The sequence below is a fragment of the Rhinoderma darwinii genome, chromosome 11 (genome assembly GCF_050947455.1).
Source record: "Rhinoderma darwinii isolate aRhiDar2 chromosome 11, aRhiDar2.hap1, whole genome shotgun sequence".
Classification (NCBI taxonomy): Eukaryota; Metazoa; Chordata; class Amphibia; order Anura; family Rhinodermatidae; genus Rhinoderma; species Rhinoderma darwinii.
Genome location: NC_134697.1, coordinates 98,129,068 through 98,150,586, shown reverse-complemented (window position 1 = coordinate 98,150,586; position 21,519 = coordinate 98,129,068). Strand labels below are relative to the sequence as shown.

At 44.4% G+C, this 21,519-nt stretch overlaps 1 protein-coding gene across 1 annotated transcript in view; it reads left to right on the top strand.

Moving 5' to 3' along the window:
- The first annotated feature begins 1,102 nt into the window (after positions 1 to 1,102).
- LOC142663094 (uncharacterized) overlaps positions 1,103 to 21,519 on the top strand; it is a 31,769-nt gene continuing 11,352 nt past the window's right edge. The window contains exons 1-8 of the mRNA XM_075841397.1: positions 1,103 to 1,206; positions 7,256 to 7,412; positions 10,020 to 10,196; positions 10,295 to 10,370; positions 12,548 to 13,903; positions 15,882 to 16,041; positions 17,108 to 17,255; positions 18,694 to 18,873. Of these exons, the coding sequence (XP_075697512.1) occupies positions 7,332 to 7,412; positions 10,020 to 10,196; positions 10,295 to 10,370; positions 12,548 to 13,903; positions 15,882 to 16,041; positions 17,108 to 17,255; positions 18,694 to 18,873 (2,178 nt within the window). The 5' untranslated portion in view covers positions 1,103 to 1,206; positions 7,256 to 7,331. The remainder of the gene's footprint in view (positions 1,207 to 7,255; positions 7,413 to 10,019; positions 10,197 to 10,294; positions 10,371 to 12,547; positions 13,904 to 15,881; positions 16,042 to 17,107; positions 17,256 to 18,693; positions 18,874 to 21,519) is intronic.

Below are 21,519 nucleotides of genomic sequence, written 5' to 3'. Positions count from 1 at the left end.
ATGTGGATGATACACTGTTATGGGGGTATATGTAGATGATACACTGTTATGAGGGTATATGTAGATGATACACTGTTATGGGGGTATATGTAGATGATACACTGTTATGGGGGTATATGTAGATGATACACTGTTATGAGGGTATATGTAGATGATACACTGTTATGGGGGTATATGTGGATGATACACTGTTATGGGGGTATATGTGGATGATACACTGTTATGGGGGTATATGTAGATGATACACTGTTATGAGGGTATATGTAGATGATACACTGTTATGGGGCTATATGTAGATAATACACTGTTATGGGGTATATGTAGATGATACACTGTTATGGGGGTATATGTAGATGATACACTGTTATGGGGGTATATGTAGATGATACACTGTTATGGGGGTATATGTAGATGATACACTGTTATGAGGGTATATGTAGATGATACACTGTTATGGGGGTATATGTGGATGATACACTGTTATGGGGGTATATGTGGATGATACACTGTTATGGGGGTATATGTAGATGATACACTGTTATGAGGGTATATGTAGATGATACACTGTTATGGGGGTATATGTAGATGATACACTGTTATGGGGGTATATGTGGATGATACACTGTTATGGGGGTATATGTAGATGATACACTGTTATGGGGGTATATGTAGATGATACACTGTTATGGGGGTATATGTAGATGATACACTGTTATGGGGTATATGTAGATAATACACTGTTATGGGGGTATATGTAGATGATACACTGTTATGGGGTATATGTAGATAATACACAGTTATGGGGGCACCTCTAGGTGATATGATATTACACTGGGTCATCTGTGCCGGACACCCGTGTTATCACCTGCAGGACATTGTATAACATGGCGTTTATGCTTCTCACGCCATATTCGCTGCTGTTATGTGACGTCAGATACGGGAGTTTATAACATCCTCTCACAAACAATAACACCGTGGAAAGGGGCGAGGAAGAAGCGCAGCCCCCACATGTCAATTGAAACGCAAAAACCGGAAGTTAGTCGAATTGGACCGCACGGGCGGAAGTGCCCTGCGTATGACCCGGAAGTGACTATCTATTATGTAGAGAACGTCTTGTTGGTGGTCCATGTGGTCCAGAGAGGAGGCAGCGTTATCATCATCACCTCCGCCTGCTCTCATCTCAGCAGCCGCTCTCCATCCACACAGGTGACGTGATGTAATCCATACACAGGGATGATGTCACCCACACACAGGGGTGATGTCGCCCACATACAGGAATGATGTCACCCACACACAGGGATGATGTCACCCACACACAGGGATGATGTCACCCACACACAGGAATAATGTCACTCATACACAGGGATGATGTCACCCACACACACACAGGGATGATGTCACCCACACACAGGGATGATGTCACCCACACACAGGGATGATGTCATCCATACACAGGGATGATGTCATCCATACACAGGAATAATATCACTCATACACAGGAATAATATCACTCATACACAGGAATAATATCACTCATACACAGGAATAATATCACTCATACACAGGAATAATATCACTCATACACAGGAATAATATCACTCATACACAGGAATAATGTCACTCATACACAGGAATAATATCACTCATACACAGGAATAATATCACTCATACACAGGAATAATGTCACTCATACACAGGGATGATGTCACCCACACACAGGAATAATGTCACTCATACACAGGAATAATGTCACTCATACACAGGAATAATATCACTCATACACAGGAATAATATCACTCATACACAGGAATAATGTCACTCATACACAGGAATAATGTCACTCATACACAGGAATAATATCACTCATACACAGGAATAATGTCACTCATACACAGGGATGATGTCACCCACACACAGGAATAATGTCACTCATACACAGGAATAATATCACTCATACACAGGAATAATGTCACTCATACACAGGAATAATGTCACTCATACACAGGAATAATGTCACTCATACACAGGAATGATGTCACCCACACACAGGGATGATGTCACCCACACACAGGGATGATGTCACCCACACACAGGGATGATGTAATACACACACAGGGATGATGTCACTATACACAGGAATGATGTCACCCATACCAGGGATGATGTCACCCATACACAGGGATGATGTCACTCAGACACAGGGATGATGTCACTCACACACAGGAATGATGTCACGCATACACAGGGAAGATGTCATCCATACACAGGAATAATGTCACTCATACACAGGAATAATATCACTCATACACAGGAATAATGTCACTCATACACAGGGATGATGTCACTCATACACAGGGATGATGTCACTCATACACAGGGATGATGTCACTCATACACAGGAATAATGTCACTCATACACAGGGATGATGTCACCCACACACAGGGATGATGTCACCCACACACAGGGATGATGTCACCCTACACAGGAATAATGTCACCCATACATAGGGATGATGTCACCCATACACAGGGATGATGTCACTCATACACAGGAATGATGTCACTCACACACAGGAATGATGTCACTCACACACGCAGGGATGAGGTCACTCATACACAGGGATGATGTCACCCATACACAGGAATGATGTCACTCATACACAGGGATGATGTCACTCATACACAGGGATGATGTCACCCACACACAGGAATGACGTCACTCATACACAGGGATGATGTCACCCACACACAGGGATAATGTCACTCATACACAGGGATGAGTGACTTCATCCCTGAGTATGAGTGACATCATCCCTGTGTATGAGTGACGTCATCCCTGTGTATGAGTGCCGTCATTCCTGTGTATGAGTGCCGTCATTCCTGTGTATGAGTGCCGTCATTCCTGTGTATGAGTGCCGTCATTCCTGTGTATGAGTGCCGTCATTCCTGTGTATGAGTGCCGTCATTCCTGTGTATGAGTGACGTCATTCCTGTGTATGAGTGACGTCATTCCTGTATATGAGTGATATTATTCCTGTGTATGGAGTGGAATGGCGCTGTTTCTATATATACTTTATACTGCACTTTAAAATCCGTTATTCTATAGTACTGTATGGTATATTATTACCAGCAGGCTGTTATATACGTGTATACTACTGTAATCCATGCCGCTATAATGTACGGAATAAAATATCGTAGTGCAGGTCATTATAATGTACAGTGTCTACTATTACAATCCAGGCAGTCATAATATCCAGTATATAATATTACAGTCTGCAGTACCACAGCGCAGGGCAGTATAGCATGCGGTGTATACCATTACAATTCTGGCTGTATATACAATATAAACTATTACAGTGTTATAATGGCCGTTATAACGTACAGTATTTATTATTACAGTCCAGGCTGTTACAGTCTCACGGTTATCTATAGTCCAACAGGACCTGTCATGTGAAATCATCCCTGTGTATGGATGACATCATCCCTGTGTATGGATGACATCATCCCTAAATATAAGTGACATTATCCCTCGTACACAGGAATAACGTCACTCGTACACAGGGATGACGACACCCGTACACAGGGATGACGACACCCGTACACAGGGATGACGACACCCGTACACAGGGATGACGACACCCGTACACAGGGATGACGTCATCCATACACAGGGATGACGTCACTCATACACAGGGATGAGGTCACTCATACACAGGAATGATGTCACTCATACACAGGAATGATGTCACTCATACACAGGAATTATGTCACTCATACACAGGGATGATGTCACTCATACACAGGGATGATGTCACCCACACACAGGGATGATGTCACCCACACACAGGGATGATGTCACCCACACACAGGGATGATGTCACCCTACACAGGAATAATGTCACCCATACACAGGGATGATGTCACCCATACACAGGGATGATGTCACTCATACACAGGAATGATGTCACTCACACACAGGAATGATGTCACTCACACACGCAGGGATGAGGTCACTCATACACAGGGATGATGTCACCCATACACAGGAATGATGTCACTCATACACAGGGATGATGTCACCCACACACAGGGATGATGTCACCCACACACAGGGATGATGTCACCCTACACAGGAATAATGTCACCCATACACAGGGATGATGTCACCCATACACAGGGATGATGTCACTCATACACAGGAATGATGTCACTCACACACAGGAATGATGTCACTCACACACAGGAATGATGTCACTCATTCACAGGGATGATGTCACTTATATTTAGGGATGATGTCATCCATACACAGGGATGATGTCATCCATACACAGGGATGATTTCACATGACAGGTCCTGTTGGACTATAGATAACCGTGAGACTGTAACAGCCTGGACTGTAATAATAAATACTGTACGTTATAACGGCCATTATAACACTGTAATAGTTTATATTGTATATACAGCCAGAATTGTAATGGTATACACCGCATGCTATACTGCCCCGCGCTGTGGTGCTGCAGACTGTAATATTATATACTGGATATTATGACTGCCTGGATTGTAATAGTAGACACTGTACATTATAATGACCTGCACTACGATATTTTATTCCGTACATTATAGCGGCATGGATTGCAGTAGTATACACGTATATAACAGCCTGCTGGTAATAATATACCATACAGTACTATAGAATAACGGATTTTAAAGTGCAGTATAAAGTATATATAGAAACAGCGCCATACCACTCCATACACAGGAATAATATCACTCATACACAGGAATGACGTCACTCATACACAGGGATGACGACACCCATACACAGGGATGATGTCATCCATACACAGGGATGATGTCACTCATACTCAGGGATGATGTCACTCATACACAGGGATTATGTCACTCATACACAGGGATGATGTCACTCATACACAGGGATGATGTCACTCATACACAGGAATAATGTCACCCTACACAGGAATAATGTCACCCATACGCATGGATGATGTCACTCACACGCAGGAATGATGTCACTCACACGCAGGAATGATGTCACTCACACGCAGGAATGATGCACTCACACGCAGGAATGATGTCACGCACACGCAGGGAAGATGTCACGCACACGCAGGGAAGATGTCACGCACACGCAGGGAAGATGTCACGCACACGCAGGGATGATGTCATCCATACGCAGGGATGATGTCATCCATACGCAGGGATGACGTCATCCTTACGCAGGGATGACGTCATCCATACGCAGGGATGACGTCATCCTTACACAGGGATGACGTCACTCATACACAGGAATGACGTCACTCATACACAGGGATGACGTCACTCATACACAGGGATGACGTCACTCATACACAGGGATGACGTCACTCATACACAGGAATGACGTCACTCATACACAGGAATGACGTCACTCATACACAGGAATGACGTCACTCATACACAGGGATGATGTCACTCATACACAGGAATGATGTCACTCATACACAGGGATGATGTCACTCATACTCAGGGATGATGTCACTCATACACAGGGATGATGTCACTCACACACAGGGATAATGTCACTCACACACAGGGATAATGTCACTCACACACAGGGATGATGTCACTCACACGCAGGAATGATGCACTCACACGCAGGAATGATGTCACGCACACGCAGGGAAGATGTCACGCACACACAGGGATGATGTCATCCATACACAGGGATGATGTCATCCATACACAGGGATGATGTCATCCATACACAGGGATGATGTCATCCATACACAGGGATGATGTAACTCATACACAGGGATGATGTAACTCATACACAGGAATGATGTCACACACACACAGGAATGATGTCACGCACACACAGGGAAGATGTCATCCATACACAGGAATAATGTCACTCGTACACAAGAATAATATCACTCGTACACAGGAATAATGTCACTCGTACACAGGAATGATGTCACTCATACACAGGGATGACGTCACTCGTACACAGGAATGACGTCACTCGTACACAGCAATGACGTCACTCGTACACAGCAATGACGTCACTCGTACACAGGAATGACGTCACTCGTACACAGGAATGACGTCACTCGTACACAGGGATGACGACACCCGTACACAGGGATGACGACACCCGTACACAGGGATGACGTCATCCGTACACAGGGATGATGTCACTCATTAACAGGGATGAGGTCACTCATTAACAGGGATGAGGTCACTCATACACAGGGATGAGGTCACCCATACACAGGGATGATGTCACCCATACACAGGGATGATGTGCCTCATACACAGGAATGGTGTCACTCAGACACAGGGATGATGTCACTCATACACAGGGATGATGTCACCCACACACAGGGATGATGTCACCCACACACAGGGATGATGTCACCCACACACAGGGATGATGTCACCCTACACAGGAATAATGTCACCCATACACAGGGATGATGTCACCCATACACAGGGATGATGTCACTCACACACAGGAATGATGTCACTCACACACAGGAATGATGTCACTCATTCACAGGGATGATGTCACTTATATTTAGGGATGATGTCATCCATACACAGGGATGATGTCATCCATACACAGGGATGATTTCACATGACAGGTCCTGTTGGACTATAGATAACCGTGAGACTGTAACAGCCTGGACTGTAATAATAAATACTGTACGTTATAACGGCCATTATAACACTGTAATAGTTTATATTGTATATACAGCCAGAATTGTAATGGTATACACCGCATGCTATACTGCCCCGCGCTGTGGTACTGCAGACTGTAATATTATATACTGGATATTATGACTGCCTGGATTGTAATAGTAGACACTGTACATTATAATGACCTGCACTACGATATTTTATTCCGTACATTATAGCGGCATGGATTGCAGTAGTATACACGTATATAACAGCCTGCTGGTAATAATATACCATACAGTACTATAGAATAACGGATTTTAAAGTGCAGTATAAAGTATATATAGAAACAGCGCCATTCCACTCCATGGGTGGTGTCTGGTTTTGCAGCTCAGCTCTATTAAAGTGAATGGGGTTGAGCTGCAATACCTCACACAACCTGTGGACAGGTATGGTGCTGTTTCATGGGGCAGCTGACATTATTTTTTAACCTTGGACCGTTTACTATCATACATCACACTTCCGGTATTATTATATACAGCTATGTATGTGCAAACATTTTCATTTTTTTACCCAGCTGTAAGTGTGCGGCTGGACCAGGACTAGGACATAAGACCTCCGTCTCCGTCACGTAAGAGAGTCCTGCATGGCTGATGATGGACGTGGATCAGGGACCCATGAGCGAGAACATAATAACCATCACCTTGGAAGTGGTTCACCTGCTGACTGGAGAGGTGAGGGCCTCATGGTGGCGCTGTAGTCACGTGGTCACCCCCAAGTTTAGTGACGGCATTGTATGACCCATGTGACACCACTGCAGTCATTCTCCTGTGCGATGCTCTTTCTTCTCCAATGACGTCATTTTTTGCATAAACGATCCGATCCGCTGACACACGTGCGTTTACTCATTTGTCGGCTGTTCGCTGCCCAATCATTGGACCGTGTAAAATGGCCTTAAAGCGTCCCTAACTTTTCACGTGTCTTAATATGTGTGTACGGGAGGAATAACACTATTTCTGGCCATTATATGACATTTATTCTGCATTATTTAGCAGTTTTCTTGTCTGCAGACTCTATCACTAACTCTCAGTTGTCTCTGACTAGTGGGCGGAGTCTTACTGCTATCATGGCTCTTATACACAGCATATATAGAAGAGGAGAATCCTGCTCTCCTATCTCTATCTATCACATCTATAGAAGCTGCAGCAGCATGGAGGAGATTATACAGCAGTGATGAGCAGTGTAGCTGAGAATCCAGCACTGCGGCACATCTGTGTGTCTTTTACTCTGCTCCTGTTCCCCCTCCCCTCTTTGTAGACTTCTATGGGCAGCAGCATCTATGCCTCTCCCTTCTTCCCCCTGTCCATAAACTTCTATAGGCAACGTGTCTGGGCCTCCTCTCTCTGCTCTTGCCCCCCTCTCTATAGACTTCTATAGGCAGCAGCTACATTGTCTTTCTGCCCCTGCTTTCTCTACTCCATTGAATTTTATGGGCTGCAGCATCTGTGTCTGTGTATCCATTCTACTTCTGCTTCCTCCTCCTGCTCCTACCTCTCTCCATAGATTTCTATAAGCAGCAGTGTCTGTTTCTCCTCTCTCCCTGCTCCCTCTTCCTGCTCCCCTCTATATAGACATCTTTAAGCACCTACGTCTGTGTCTCTCCCTGCTCCCTCCTCATGCACCCCTTCCCCTCTCCATAGATTTCTATGGGTAGCAGCATCTATGTCTCTCTCTACTACCTCCTGCTTCTATAGGCAGGAGCATCTGTGTCTCTTTTTCCTCCCCCTCACTGTAGACTTCTACAGGCAGCAGCATCTATGTTTCTCTCACTCTTCTCCTACTCCCATCTCCCCCTCCATATACATCTATGGGCAGCAGCGTCTATGTGTCTCTCTCTCTCTCTCTCTCTCTCTCTGCTCCCCCTCACCATAGACTTCTACAGGCAGCAGCATCTATGTTTCTCTCACTCTTCTCCTACTCCCATCTCCCCCTCCATATACATCTATGGGCAGCAGCGTCTATGTGTCTCTCTCTCTCTCTCTCTCTGCTCCCCCTCACCATAGACTTCTACAGGCAGCAGCATCTATGTTTCTCTCTCTCTCTGCACCCTCCTCCTCCCTCTCTGCTCAGCATAAACTTCTATGAGCAGCGTCTGTGTCTGCTTTCTACTCCTGCTTCCCCCTCCCCTTTACATAGACTTCTATAGGCAGTGTTTGTGTCTGCTGCTGCTCTCTCTACCACTAGTGGTAATGTGCATAGAGCTAAGGGTTTAGTTAAATTGATAGAGGGGATTTTGTATGGTTGAATGAATCAGACTTTAAAGGGGTTTTCCAGGGACACAACATTTTTGATCTAACATTCTATGTAACTATTTAATAAAGTTGCTCATATATAGTCTGTAGACTTTTCTTCCTCTTCCCCCTACCTCTGCCCTGCCGGAAGTACTGATTTTCGTCTGTCTCTTTTTTTTCTCACGACACCGGCTCATATACGAGAGTCATACACACAGCCGATACCTCACTGACCTACGTAACAACACAGGGCTGTTCTTTACTAATTATTCTGCCCCTTCTGTGTCTATTTGCCTCCCACTAGTTCTCCCTTCCTATTTAGCTTATCCCGCCCACCTGCTTCATCTGAGGTGCGGTCACAGAATCCTGTGACTGCACCTCGGAGACTTAATGTGATCCCCATCCTAATATATGTAGCCCATATATATAAAATCGTCCTGCTATCGAAGTACAAGCAAAGAATGAACGGAGCGGACATTGAGGAGGCCGTGAACTAATAGGATGCCTCAAAACCCGGGACTTCTGACATACACCCGGGTTTGAGGCATCCTATTGGTCCACAGTCTCCTCAATGCACGCCCCATTTGCCTCTTATTAGTAAAAGTGCTTGTGCGCTTCACGGCCTGAGAAAAAAAATGTCCCTGGAAAACCCCTTTAACTATAACCTGACCACAGGGTGTCCCGCTCCTGGGATCCCGACGAGCAGCCGCAATCTGTGGGGGAACCAGGTAGCAAGTGTTTAATTTCCCCGTAGGGCTTCCACAGTGGTGGTGAAACATTACATAGTTCTCAGTGAAAGCACTGGGCCGTATACGTGGACATGTTGGGCTTTTCCTATCTGGATAGTAGAGGAGTCCTAGGACCTCCTTCCTTATAATAAGGAAATGGGTCTTCTAAACCAGACAACCCCTTTAAGCAGCCTACAATCGAGTGTGGGCAACCGCCCTAATGACCAGCTTGATACCAGAAGGGACATGCTGGATCTCCGGGGAATAGCTGAGCTCGCAATTTCTTTTGTACATAACTTTTTGAATGGGCAATTTTTTTTAGGATTATATGGTCGTGAAAAAGTCTGGAGATCACTTGATACCCGGTGATACAAGAGAATTGAGAAGGACCCAAACGTCCATCATGGAGCCATCATCTCATACTTTGATCCCAGAGGGAACCAATGATCGAAAGATCCTGGAACTCACCAACAGGATCATTCATCTTCTCACCGGAGAGGTGGGGCGATAAGACCATGGGAGATGTCTAGATGATGACTGTATCAGTGTGGGCTTTCTACAAGTAGTCAGGACCTCATTGTCTATTTCTTCATGCAGGTCTGGAGGTATCTAGGTCATTCGACCCTCCACGGTGACCAAGTATCGGAGCATCACCCACAAATCACACCCGTAGGTAAGAGGACATTCTCTTTTTGTCATTTATGTGTGACCGTAAGGTCAAGAGCGATCATCCATAAAACGGTGAAGGCACCTAAAACTTTTTTCCACAGAGTATAATCCTTCGAAGATTACACGACCTAAAACTTAGATTATGATTCATTAGGGTTCCCAAAGCCGTATTGTGGTTTGGCCGAAAACATCTCATCTCGTCAGAGAGAGGAGAAACCTTTCCCGAAATAAATGTTTTTGATTTTTTTTTCTCTCGTAGGGTCCACACCGGTTTTTACAGTCCGACAGCCATGTTGAGATTTACCTACTTTAGGACTGTGAATTTGCGTCTGCCCGTTACCTGCATTTTTGCGGACCCATTCATTTCTATGGCCCCATGCGCACAGGGTTTTCACGAATCCAGACCACAAAAGCTCAGGACAAGTCATTTTACGGCCTGGGTTTGCGGATTCACACGGTGAAATTCTTGTGAATCCTGATGACACACAAAGGTTTCTTGCAGTCCAATGGGCCGCAACGGATTAGTGGTTTTGCGGAACACCAATACAGTCGTGTGCATTAGGCCTCACTCCGTTTGGATGTGGCTTTAAGTCTTTCTAAAACAATATACAGATTCTATGCAGATCATAAATACAGCCGTGTGAATGGAGCCTTAACCAGTTGAGGACCGCCCACTGAGTGCAGCCGTAGCATTGACGATAGTGACTATAAGAGGGCTGATAGTGTAAAAAAAAAATGAAATTAGACCATGTATTCATTTAAACCTCTCCTCATTCTGGGCTTAGTAGTCCAGTGGGCGGTCCCACAGTGATCCTGTTAATGTAGAGATATCTTTCAATCAGTGATTAGGACCGCCCACCGGACTCCTAAGCCCAGAAGGAGGAGAGGTTTAAATTAATAAATTACAAGTTATATGGAGTCTTCTCCGACAAAAATATACATCATCCTGCTGTATAACGTACTGCCCGTAGGCTGGACTGCATTTTCAATGTGACCGGTTCACTTTAACCCCTTCCCATCGCAGCCATTTTTCGTTTTGTCGTCCCCACTTTCCAAAAGCCATAACTTTCTTTTATTTTTCCGTCGATTATAGTCGTAAGATGGCTTGATTTTTCCAGGATGAGTTGTAGTTTTTCATGACACCATTTATTGTACCACTAGGAAACGGGAAATAAGGGGGAATGGGACAAAAACAGGGATTCCGCCGTTGTTTTTTTGGGCTTAGTTTTTATGGCGTTCACCATGCTATTAAAACGACATATTAACTTTATTCTGTGGGTCAATACGATTACGGTGATACCAAATTTATATAGTTTTTTTTTTATATTTTACTATATTTACAAGGAAAACTAAGTGTACAAAATAACGTTTATCTTGTGTCGTCCAATTCTGAGAGCGAGTTTTTGATTACTTTTTATTCCATTTTTATTTATTTTTTGTGGGAGATATGACCAAAAAACAGCGATTCCAGCGTCTTACTCTTATTTCTTTTTTACGGCGTTCACCGTGCGGGATAAATAATGTTATATTGTAATAGTTCGGACGTTTCCGGATGGAAAAGGGGTTAAACCCACAGTGAAGTATCGGAGCCGATACCCGCATTGTATGGAACGGGCTCAGCCCGTGAGCCCGGTCCATACTTCCCCTAACCCTTCCCCTACACTAAGTATACGTCATACGTTGGGAAGGGGTTATCCCAAGATTAAAAGTTATCCCTAACCACAGGCTAGTTGATAACATGCTGATCGGTGGGGTCCGACCGCTGGGATCTCCACTGATCACGAGAACCTGGGTCCTGTTCCTCCGAGTGAATAGAGCCTCAGGTCGCGCTTGCTCCACTCAATGTCCATGGGACTGCCGGAGATAGCCAAGTACAGCGCTCTAGCCGGCAGTGCCATAGAGAATGAATGGAGCAGCGGGGCGCATGCGCGACCTACCGCTTTACTCATTCGAAGGAACGGGACCCCTGTTCTCGAGATCCCAGCGGTCAGACCTCCACTGATCAACATGTTATCACCTATCCTGTCCTTAGGGGATAACATTCAATCTTGGGACAACCCCTTTAAGCTTCAAATATTTTTATCTTTAAGTCCCTGGGCGACAGAGGGATTTCCCACCCGAACCTTTGGTGGATTGCGAATACATACAGAATATCTACAAGTTTTATTTTTGTTTTTGCAGAATCCCCAGAAGGGTGCCACATTAACCATGTTCCTACCGAGATTAAGGAGGAATCTGTGACCTGTAAAGAAGGCATTGATATGGAGGTCAATGCCCGGATGTACCCGCGGGCACCAAATACAAATGGCCATATTGAGGAAGGCGCAACTGTTTTTGGAGAAAGGACTCTCATGGACAATGACCTCTGCACACCTACCGAGCTCATGTACAACCAAGGGGCGCCACATATTAAAGAAGAATTGGTTCCACTCATCAGTCAGGCTCAGGATTTGCCGAATAGTATCAGGGAAGAACTCAACTCTCGTACAGATGGGAATCTCAAAAACTCAAAAATGTGTCCAGCCGCAGATTGTACGCTACAATACTCATCTCTTATTAAGGAGGAATCTGTTTTATGTCAGGAAGGAAATGCAACTGTAGGTCAAACACCACAATATCCATCGGCCCATATTAAGCAGGAGATGGTTTGTAGTCATGAAGGAAGCGCTGCGGACACTGACACCTATACGCAAATCGATTATTTGGTACCTTATACTGATGATTGTAGTGGAGAAGACAGCGATTCACCAAGAGCAGAGAAGAATTCCTCAGCCAAAGCCACGAAAAACAATGAAATGTTTTCTAACCAATCCTTCTCCATATCTGGGAAATCCAAAAACACCACCGAGAAAAGTTACAAATGCTCGGAGTGTCCAAAAAGTTTTACAAGAAATGCAGATCTGCTGAAACATCAAAGGGCTCATAGACGATCGCAGTCAATTATATGTTCCGACTGTGGAAAAAGTTTCGCCAAAAATTCGATGTATATAAGGCACCAAAGGAGTCACACAGGGGAGAAACCATTCTCTTGTTCAGAATGTGGGAAAAGTTTCTCGGTCAGCGCCCACCTTATCACGCACCAGCGAATTCACACAGGGGAGAAGCCCTTTGTGTGTTCCGACTGCGGGAAGTCCTTTAACCAGAAGGCTTCACTCATCAAACATCGTAGGACTCATACGGGAGAGAAGCCATTTGTTTGTGCCGACTGCGGCAAATGTTTCACCAGCAGCACGAACCTCACGCTACACCAGCGGGTTCACACCGGGGAAAAACCCTATTCTTGCTCCGTCTGTGGGAAATGTTTTCGAAGTAGCCCCAATCTTATTTCCCATCAGAGAATCCACACTGGGGAGAAACCATACTCCTGTTCAGAATGCGGCAAATTTTTTACCAACAGTTCAGTACTGGTCCGACATCAGAGGACCCACACAGGAGAGAAGCCATTTTTGTGCTCTGAGTGCGGAAAGTGTTTTACCCGAAACTCGCAACTTATAAAACATCAGATGATCCACGCTGGACAGAGACCCTATTCCATTACCTAATGTGGGGAAAGTTGATTTCGAAAAAAAAAATGGAATTTTTTTTCAACAAAAAGACTCATCGTTAGAGTTTACACATTGTACGCTCATAAAGTAGTCTAGTCAGTATTACCGTGCATGGGAATGTGGGGGAGGGGTGGCGTTATGGTCTTAAAGTCACTCCTCTTGTAAGTGCATTAAAGAAAATTTGTACAAGCAATCGACTGTGTTTTTGGGTTTTTGTTTTTCAAGCTTTATCTACTCCATGCTGATGGTTGGCTTGGAAAATTTTCTCAGAAAGAACACCCGACGCAAACTTCTTGACCAGTTTTATTGGATATAAAATGGTCTGAAAATGTCAAAAAGATGAAATAAACCATGAAGTCTTCTTCGGCCAGTCCGTGAACTGTAGCGGTGATATTTCCGGCCGGAGCATCTGTGGCAATTTTTTGAGTTCTACTTAAGTCTGGCCTATAACACGTTCTCTTTGGAATGTTCAGTTAAATGGACCCAAAACCTCAAAAACCGAAAAGAAAAAAAATACAGATCTAAAAATTTTCGCCATAGATGAAATCTGTTAGACTTTCAGCAAGCAAGCAGTTTTGCTGAAATCTTTGAGACCAGGTTGGGAGGCCCCTGGGCATAGACACTATTGGCATCCGGCGATCGCGTCGATAGACTGACAGGGTGATAGAGAGGGAGCGTCCTCCCTCTGAAACCACTTAGATGCCGCGGTCGCTACTGACGGCAGCATCTAAGGGGTTAAACAGCTGAGATCGGAGGTAGCGGCAATCTCGGCCGTTAGATCAGGAGCCCGGCCGTGTTTAGACACGGGTCACCCATGCCGGGCTTATGACAGCACTGTGAAAAAGCATATGTACCCTTAAAGGGGTCGTCCAGTTATAAGAAATATCTGACCGGTGGGGGTTCAACTCTCGGCACCCCCGTCGATCAGCTGTTTTAATGGGGCTGGGGCGCTTGTATGCTCCATTCTTTTGGAGAAATGGGACCCCATTGGCGTGATTAGTGGTGGTCCCAGTGGTCCGATCCCCACCAATCTGCATGTTATTAACTGTCCTGTGGTTAGGGGATAACATTTAGTCTTGGGACAACCCCTCTAACGCTCCTTGGCCGACCAGCAGTTCGACCAGGGAAGAGGGTAACACAATTAGGGCTCATGCACACGACCGTTGTTTTCTTCAGCGTCCTATCCGTTATGCGGATAGGACACTGAATCATTCATTTTTATGGGAAAATCCACAAATAGGTTTTTTTTTGGGGATCCATATGTTTGTTCCTCCAATTATAGAACAGGTCCTATTCTTGTCCGTATTTGCAGTCCGTCTCACGCAGTTTAGGCCCCATGCACACTACATTCCACTGTTTTACGGACCAATTTGGTTCCATTGGCTGTGGACACCGTTTCGTAGCGATTCGGATGGGTGTCCGTGCTGTAGAACCGTGCCGGGAATGATATAATATGTCCTATTTTTTGTATTTTACGGGCCGTGCTCCCATACGAAAGCCACAAGGATGTTTTCAATGGTTTTAAATCAGCAGTTAGAAGGCCCAATCTTAAAGATCGGAGGAATTTGTTACGTTTCAGATATTATGCGCACGCGCTGACCCCTTATAGACTCACATCTTCATTGTCAGCTGAGAACGGCCACATCTGTGGCTGGGTTGTCGCATAGCGGGAAATTAGGCCGCGCAGTTGCCAAATAGAACACACTGGAGGCGCCTACGGACACCAAGCAGCTGCAGATCATACAATTAGTTTATTGTGTGTTCCCTGCTAGTCCTATACTGATCCCATTTCTTCCTATAATGAACCTAAGACCACAACAAAATGGCCGCTGCAGTCTATCCAAAAACGCTACAACACCATGGCCGCCGTGCTAGTGAGGCAAAGGTATTAATGCGCATGCGTGTTTATAAAAATGTGTTGCCGCGGCCATTCTTGATGTGGGCGTGAAGAAAACTTCGTGTGGGACTAGCCAATCACGCTTGGAGAGACAGTCACATGATGTCCGTAAGGCGGAAGTCCTCGTTATGGACTGCGACATCACCGCAAACGACGCTGGAAAGGGAACGGACAACTTCCGGGGTAAATATATGGAGGTCTGAGGAGAAGATAGAAGCGTCCGGTCTGTGGAGGTGCGGGGATATCTGGTGTATATATTAGTGATCTGTATAGGTTGTAGATGTGTATAAGTACGTAGTCCATGTCTAATGTTTATGAGGACACCCGCATCTGCATTGTTATGGGGGCATCTGCATTGTTATGGGGGCATCTGTGGCTTAGACCTTATTGGTGCTATTTTGGGGTAGGTACGAATCTATCACTTTCTATTCTATTTTTTGAGTGGGCAAAAAAACAGCAATACTTCATTGTTAAAATTTATTACGGCTGTCACCGTGCGGGTTAAATAGCGTTATATTAGTTTGGACTTTTACGGACGCGGCGATACCAGTTATTATGTTTATTTATTACTTTAGGGGAAAAAATGAGCACTTTGTTTTATTATTTTTTTTACAAAAAAACTATTTCTTACATTTTTTTTTTTTTCTTCTCCTGAACAAGCGATGGTTTGGTCCCTGGTACCGTACACTGTAATACTTACATATTGGGCTGTATGGTACTATTAACCGCTTCCTATTAATAGGTGTACCAAGATGGCAGATATGGGTCCCTTCATTAGACCCCCAGGCTGCCATGACACCCATGGGTGCCCCGTGATTGTGTTACAGGGTGGCAGATGGTCAGACGGAGGGGACCTCCCCTCTGTCTTACGGCTTAGATGCCACGATGGCTTTTGCGGTTAGGCGGCTGGAATCAGAGTTACGACGCGCGGTGACGTCTCCTGATCAGTAAAATCGGTGCGGCTTGCGGGGCAATAAAAACGGGAAAAGTTTAAATAAACCGGTTACGAGGCTGTATGGTGGCACATAGTCTCGTATGGCTTTGTAGTCGTAATCAGGTGCCCCGTCTAGGAGAGAAAAACTGTTAAAAATCTTCTGTGAAATCGGCGCCTCGTGCGCTTGTAGGACTGTCCTATTCTGGCTGCGTCCAAAACGAAGGCGTAATCCTGCCGCGTGCTTCATCCACGTCCGTATCCGGCACTAGGATCGGTCTCCCGCTGTGCGGCTTCATACTACAGATCCGTGGCTCCGCCCATTCAGGGATCGGTGACTGAGAAATGGACGCACTTCTTTCTTGTAGTGAAGGATCTTCCCGGTTGACGTGTCTCCCCCTCACCACGATTGTTATTTTCCTGACTGACCCAACAACGATGGGCAAGGACAGAAAAGAGATGGCTGGGAGGATATTAAACCTCACCCTGGAGATCATTTGCCTGCTGACCGGAGAGGTGAGGGATTCTGGGAAATAGGTCACATGACATCACACACGTCTATTATCCCCGGAGAATATTATTTATAAGGGACGGAACGTGTAAAAATAAGTTTACAATATCAATACATTAAATGATATTTTGTCATTTACTTTGGCGGTGATAGCGCCCCCTAGATGGGTGGGCATACGTGCGCTTGAATCTACATATACATAGGACCTTATATTTCCTTTCTGAAGGAATCGTCTATTGTGGGGTCACACTTCAAAATAATTCCTTGGAGAAACCCATCGCTCGTCCCGATATCACAACCAGCTTGTATTGATGCGAGAATGTCGGCTCAACGCCTCCCCCCGCTGTCCTTCCTCTCCTGCCTGGGATCTCTGCCACCTCCGCCAGCCGCCGCCCTTCTCCTGGGTGGGCCTAGGCGCTACTTTGGATTCTCGTTGACTCCCGCTTGTCTTTCTCCGCTAGTGAAGCACAGCCAAGCGGGAAAAGAGAAGCGGGTGAGGATCCCAGGCAGTGCCCATGCCGATCCAGTGAAAGGAGGCCAGTGTGCTTTGTCTCCCAAATGGAGGAGGATAAGCAGGAGGCGTCAAGAATCCCAGACCGTGCCCATGCAGGAGAGAGACGGTCTGTGGCTGTGGCCGGAGGGGGCGGGTATCCCAGGCAGTGCCCATCCAGGAGAGAGACGGTCCGTGGCTGTGGCCGGAGGGGGCGGGTATCCCAGGCAGTGCCCATCCAGGAGAGAGGATAGTGGGCCGTAGCAGGAGGGGGCGGGGATCCCAGGCAGTGCCCATCCAGGAGAGCGGATAGTGGACTGGCCTAAGCAGATGGCGACTGGGATCCCAGGCTGGGCCCATTCAAGAGATCAAGGACGGACAATGGGCTGTGTCTCCTAATTAGAGGAGGACAAGCAGGAGGCGGCGGGGATCCTGGGCACATCCATGGCGGAGAGCACAGTGGGCTGTGTCCCAAGTGGGAGGCTGTGGGGATCCCAGTCAGTGCCCGGGCTCGTCCAGGAGAGGGAGGACAGTGGGGCGAGGAGTTGAGCCTGTACTATGCCTGAATACAAGCTGGTCGTCCTTGGGTCAGATGATGTCGGGAAGTGTTCACTGACTGAATGTTTGAGGACACCGTATACGTAAGACCGCAAGGAACTACTTGGAGACGGAGCGGCACAAGCGCAATGTTGTGCGGCTCTGCTGCCCGTCCACAAGCCACCAACGGAGCAGTGGCTACAGAAGATGAAAATTAGAATTTCCTGGATTAGTGGAATAACCCCTTCAATAAAACATGGATATGATCTGAGAGCTGTGGGATTCTGGGAAATATGTTGCATGACATCACGCTAACAGCTGAAGTGATGTCATATGACCTAGTGACCTGGCAGGAGAGGCGCGGGATTCTGGAGATGTATATAATGATATTTATCAGGGACTTTCTTCATACACAGGACTACACCGTAGTGAAGAAGAAATCTGATGAGAGTTCCACTCCCTTCAGCCGTCCCTGTGTGTCAAGAGGGTGGAGCAAGACCAAGAGCCCCATGACACCGCCTCCACCTCACTCAGTGATCCATGATGAGAAGATCCTGGACCTCACCTACAAGATCATTGATCTGCTGACTGGAGAGGTGAAGATGTTGGGAAATGATACGTACAGATCAGTGCATAACAGCCTGTGAGGAGAGGTTTCGTGACAGTCTCATGTGATGCCAGCCAGCACATTAGATTAAATTTGCCCACAAACATTAGCCGAAACTCATCCGGTATCGGCAGCCTCTTAAAGTGTCCCTCCTTTTTATATAATATTACAAATGATGTTCGGCCCTGTTCACGTCTGCGTTCTTTGTTCCGCTATTCTGCTCCATTTATAAGAGCAGAACGACGAGAAAAACGGAAGCGCCCGATCTGTTGGATGGTGGAAACCAACGGCGCCCCATTTACTTGAATGGCTTGTTTCAGGTTTCTGTCATAATGATGGAATCTGCGACGGCTCCTAACGTCTCCTCCGACGCAGATGTGAACACAACCGTATCTCTATCTTGTGCAGTGTAGGGATGCATCGTGCTCCTTCAAACGGTTCAATACCGGTAATTCACGCATTTCGATACTAAGCTGTGCGGCCGCAGTATAGTGACACATGAATGTAGTCAGAGCGGAGCTGCGGGTGTGCTATACAGTCATTGCCCCGCTCCTGACAAGTGTGCGCGTGCGGTCAGCGTGATGTGATGTGATGCGGCCGGCGCTGAAGACAGGACATGGCGGGCGCACTGCAAAACACCCCCATGTTCTGTCTTCAGTGCCGATGCCGCCGCTCATTAGTGCAGCTCTGGCCACATCCCCTCATGCTGAGCGCGCGCACACTTGTTGTCAGGAGCGGGGCGATGGCTGTAACACACAGCCGCAGCCCTACTCTAATGGCGGACATCAGAGAAACCTCATCTCCGCTGCTATTCTTTTGACTGTTTCGATCAAACCTGACCGCCACCGCAGCATTCGTGGGAAAAATTAGAAGAGGAACCCCTGTGACACGATCGAGGGATATACCATATATGGGCAGACAGTCCCGGGTCCAGTGAAGGACCCCAGGACCGTCTGACCATATCCGGTACATTACTATCAGTGTATATATATATATATATATATATACGGTACATTACTATCAGTGTATAGATATATATACAGTACATTACTATCAGTGTGTAGATATATATACAGTACATTACTATCAGTGTATAGATATATATACAGTACATTACTATCAGTGTATAGATATATACAGTACATTACTATCAGTGTATAGATATATATACAGTACATTACTATCAGTGTATAGATATATATACAGTACATTACTATCAGTGTATAGAGATATATACAGTACATTACTATCAGTGTATAGAGATATATACAGTACATTACTATCAGTGTATAGATATATATATACAGTACATTACTATCAGTGTATAGATATATATACAGTACATTACTATCAGTGTATAGATATATATACGGTACATTACTATCAGTGTATAGATATATATACAGTACATTACTATCAGTGTATAGATATATACAGTACATTACTATCAGTGTATAGATACATATACAGTACATTACTATCAGTGTATAGATATATATACAGTACATTACTATCAGTGTATAGATATATACAGTACATTACTATCAGTGTATAGATATATATACAGTACATTACTATCAGTGTATAGATATATATACAGTACATTACTATCAGTGTATAGATATATACAGTACATTACTATCAGTGTATAGATATATATACAGTACATTACTATCAGTGTATAGATATATATACAGTACATTACTATCAGTGTATAGATATATATACAGTACATTACTATCAGTGTATAGATATATATACAGTACATTACTATCAGTGTATAGATATATATATACAGTACATTACTATCAGTGTATAGATATATATATACAGTACATTACTATCAGTGTATAGATATATATACAGTACATTACTATCAGTGTATAGATATATATATACAGTACATTACTATCAGTGTATAGATATATATACAGTACATTACTATCAGTGTATAGATATATATACAGTACATTACTATCAGTGTATAGATATATATACAGTACATTACTATCAGTGTATAGATATATATATACAGTACATTACTATCAGTGTATAGATATATATACAGTACATTACTATCAGTGTATAGATATATATACAGTACATTACTATCAGTGTATAGATATATATACAGTACATTACTATCAGTGTATAGATATATACAGTACATTACTATCAGTGTATAGATATATATACAGTACATTACTATCAGTGTATAGATATATATATACAGTACATTACTATCAGTGTATAGATATATATACAGTACATTACTATCAGTGTATAGATATATATACAGTACATTACTATCAGTGTATAGATATATATACAGTACATTACTATCAGTGTATAGATATATATACGGTACATTACTATCAGTGTATAGATATATATACGGTACATTACTATCAGTGTATAGATATATATACGGTACATTACTATCAGTGTATAGATATATATACAGTACATTACTATCAGTGTATAGATATATATATACAGTACATTACTATCAGTGTATAGATATATATATAGTACATTACTATCAGTGTATAGATATATATACAGTACATTACTATCAGTGTATAGATATATATACAGTACATTACTATCAGTGTATAGATATATATACAGTACA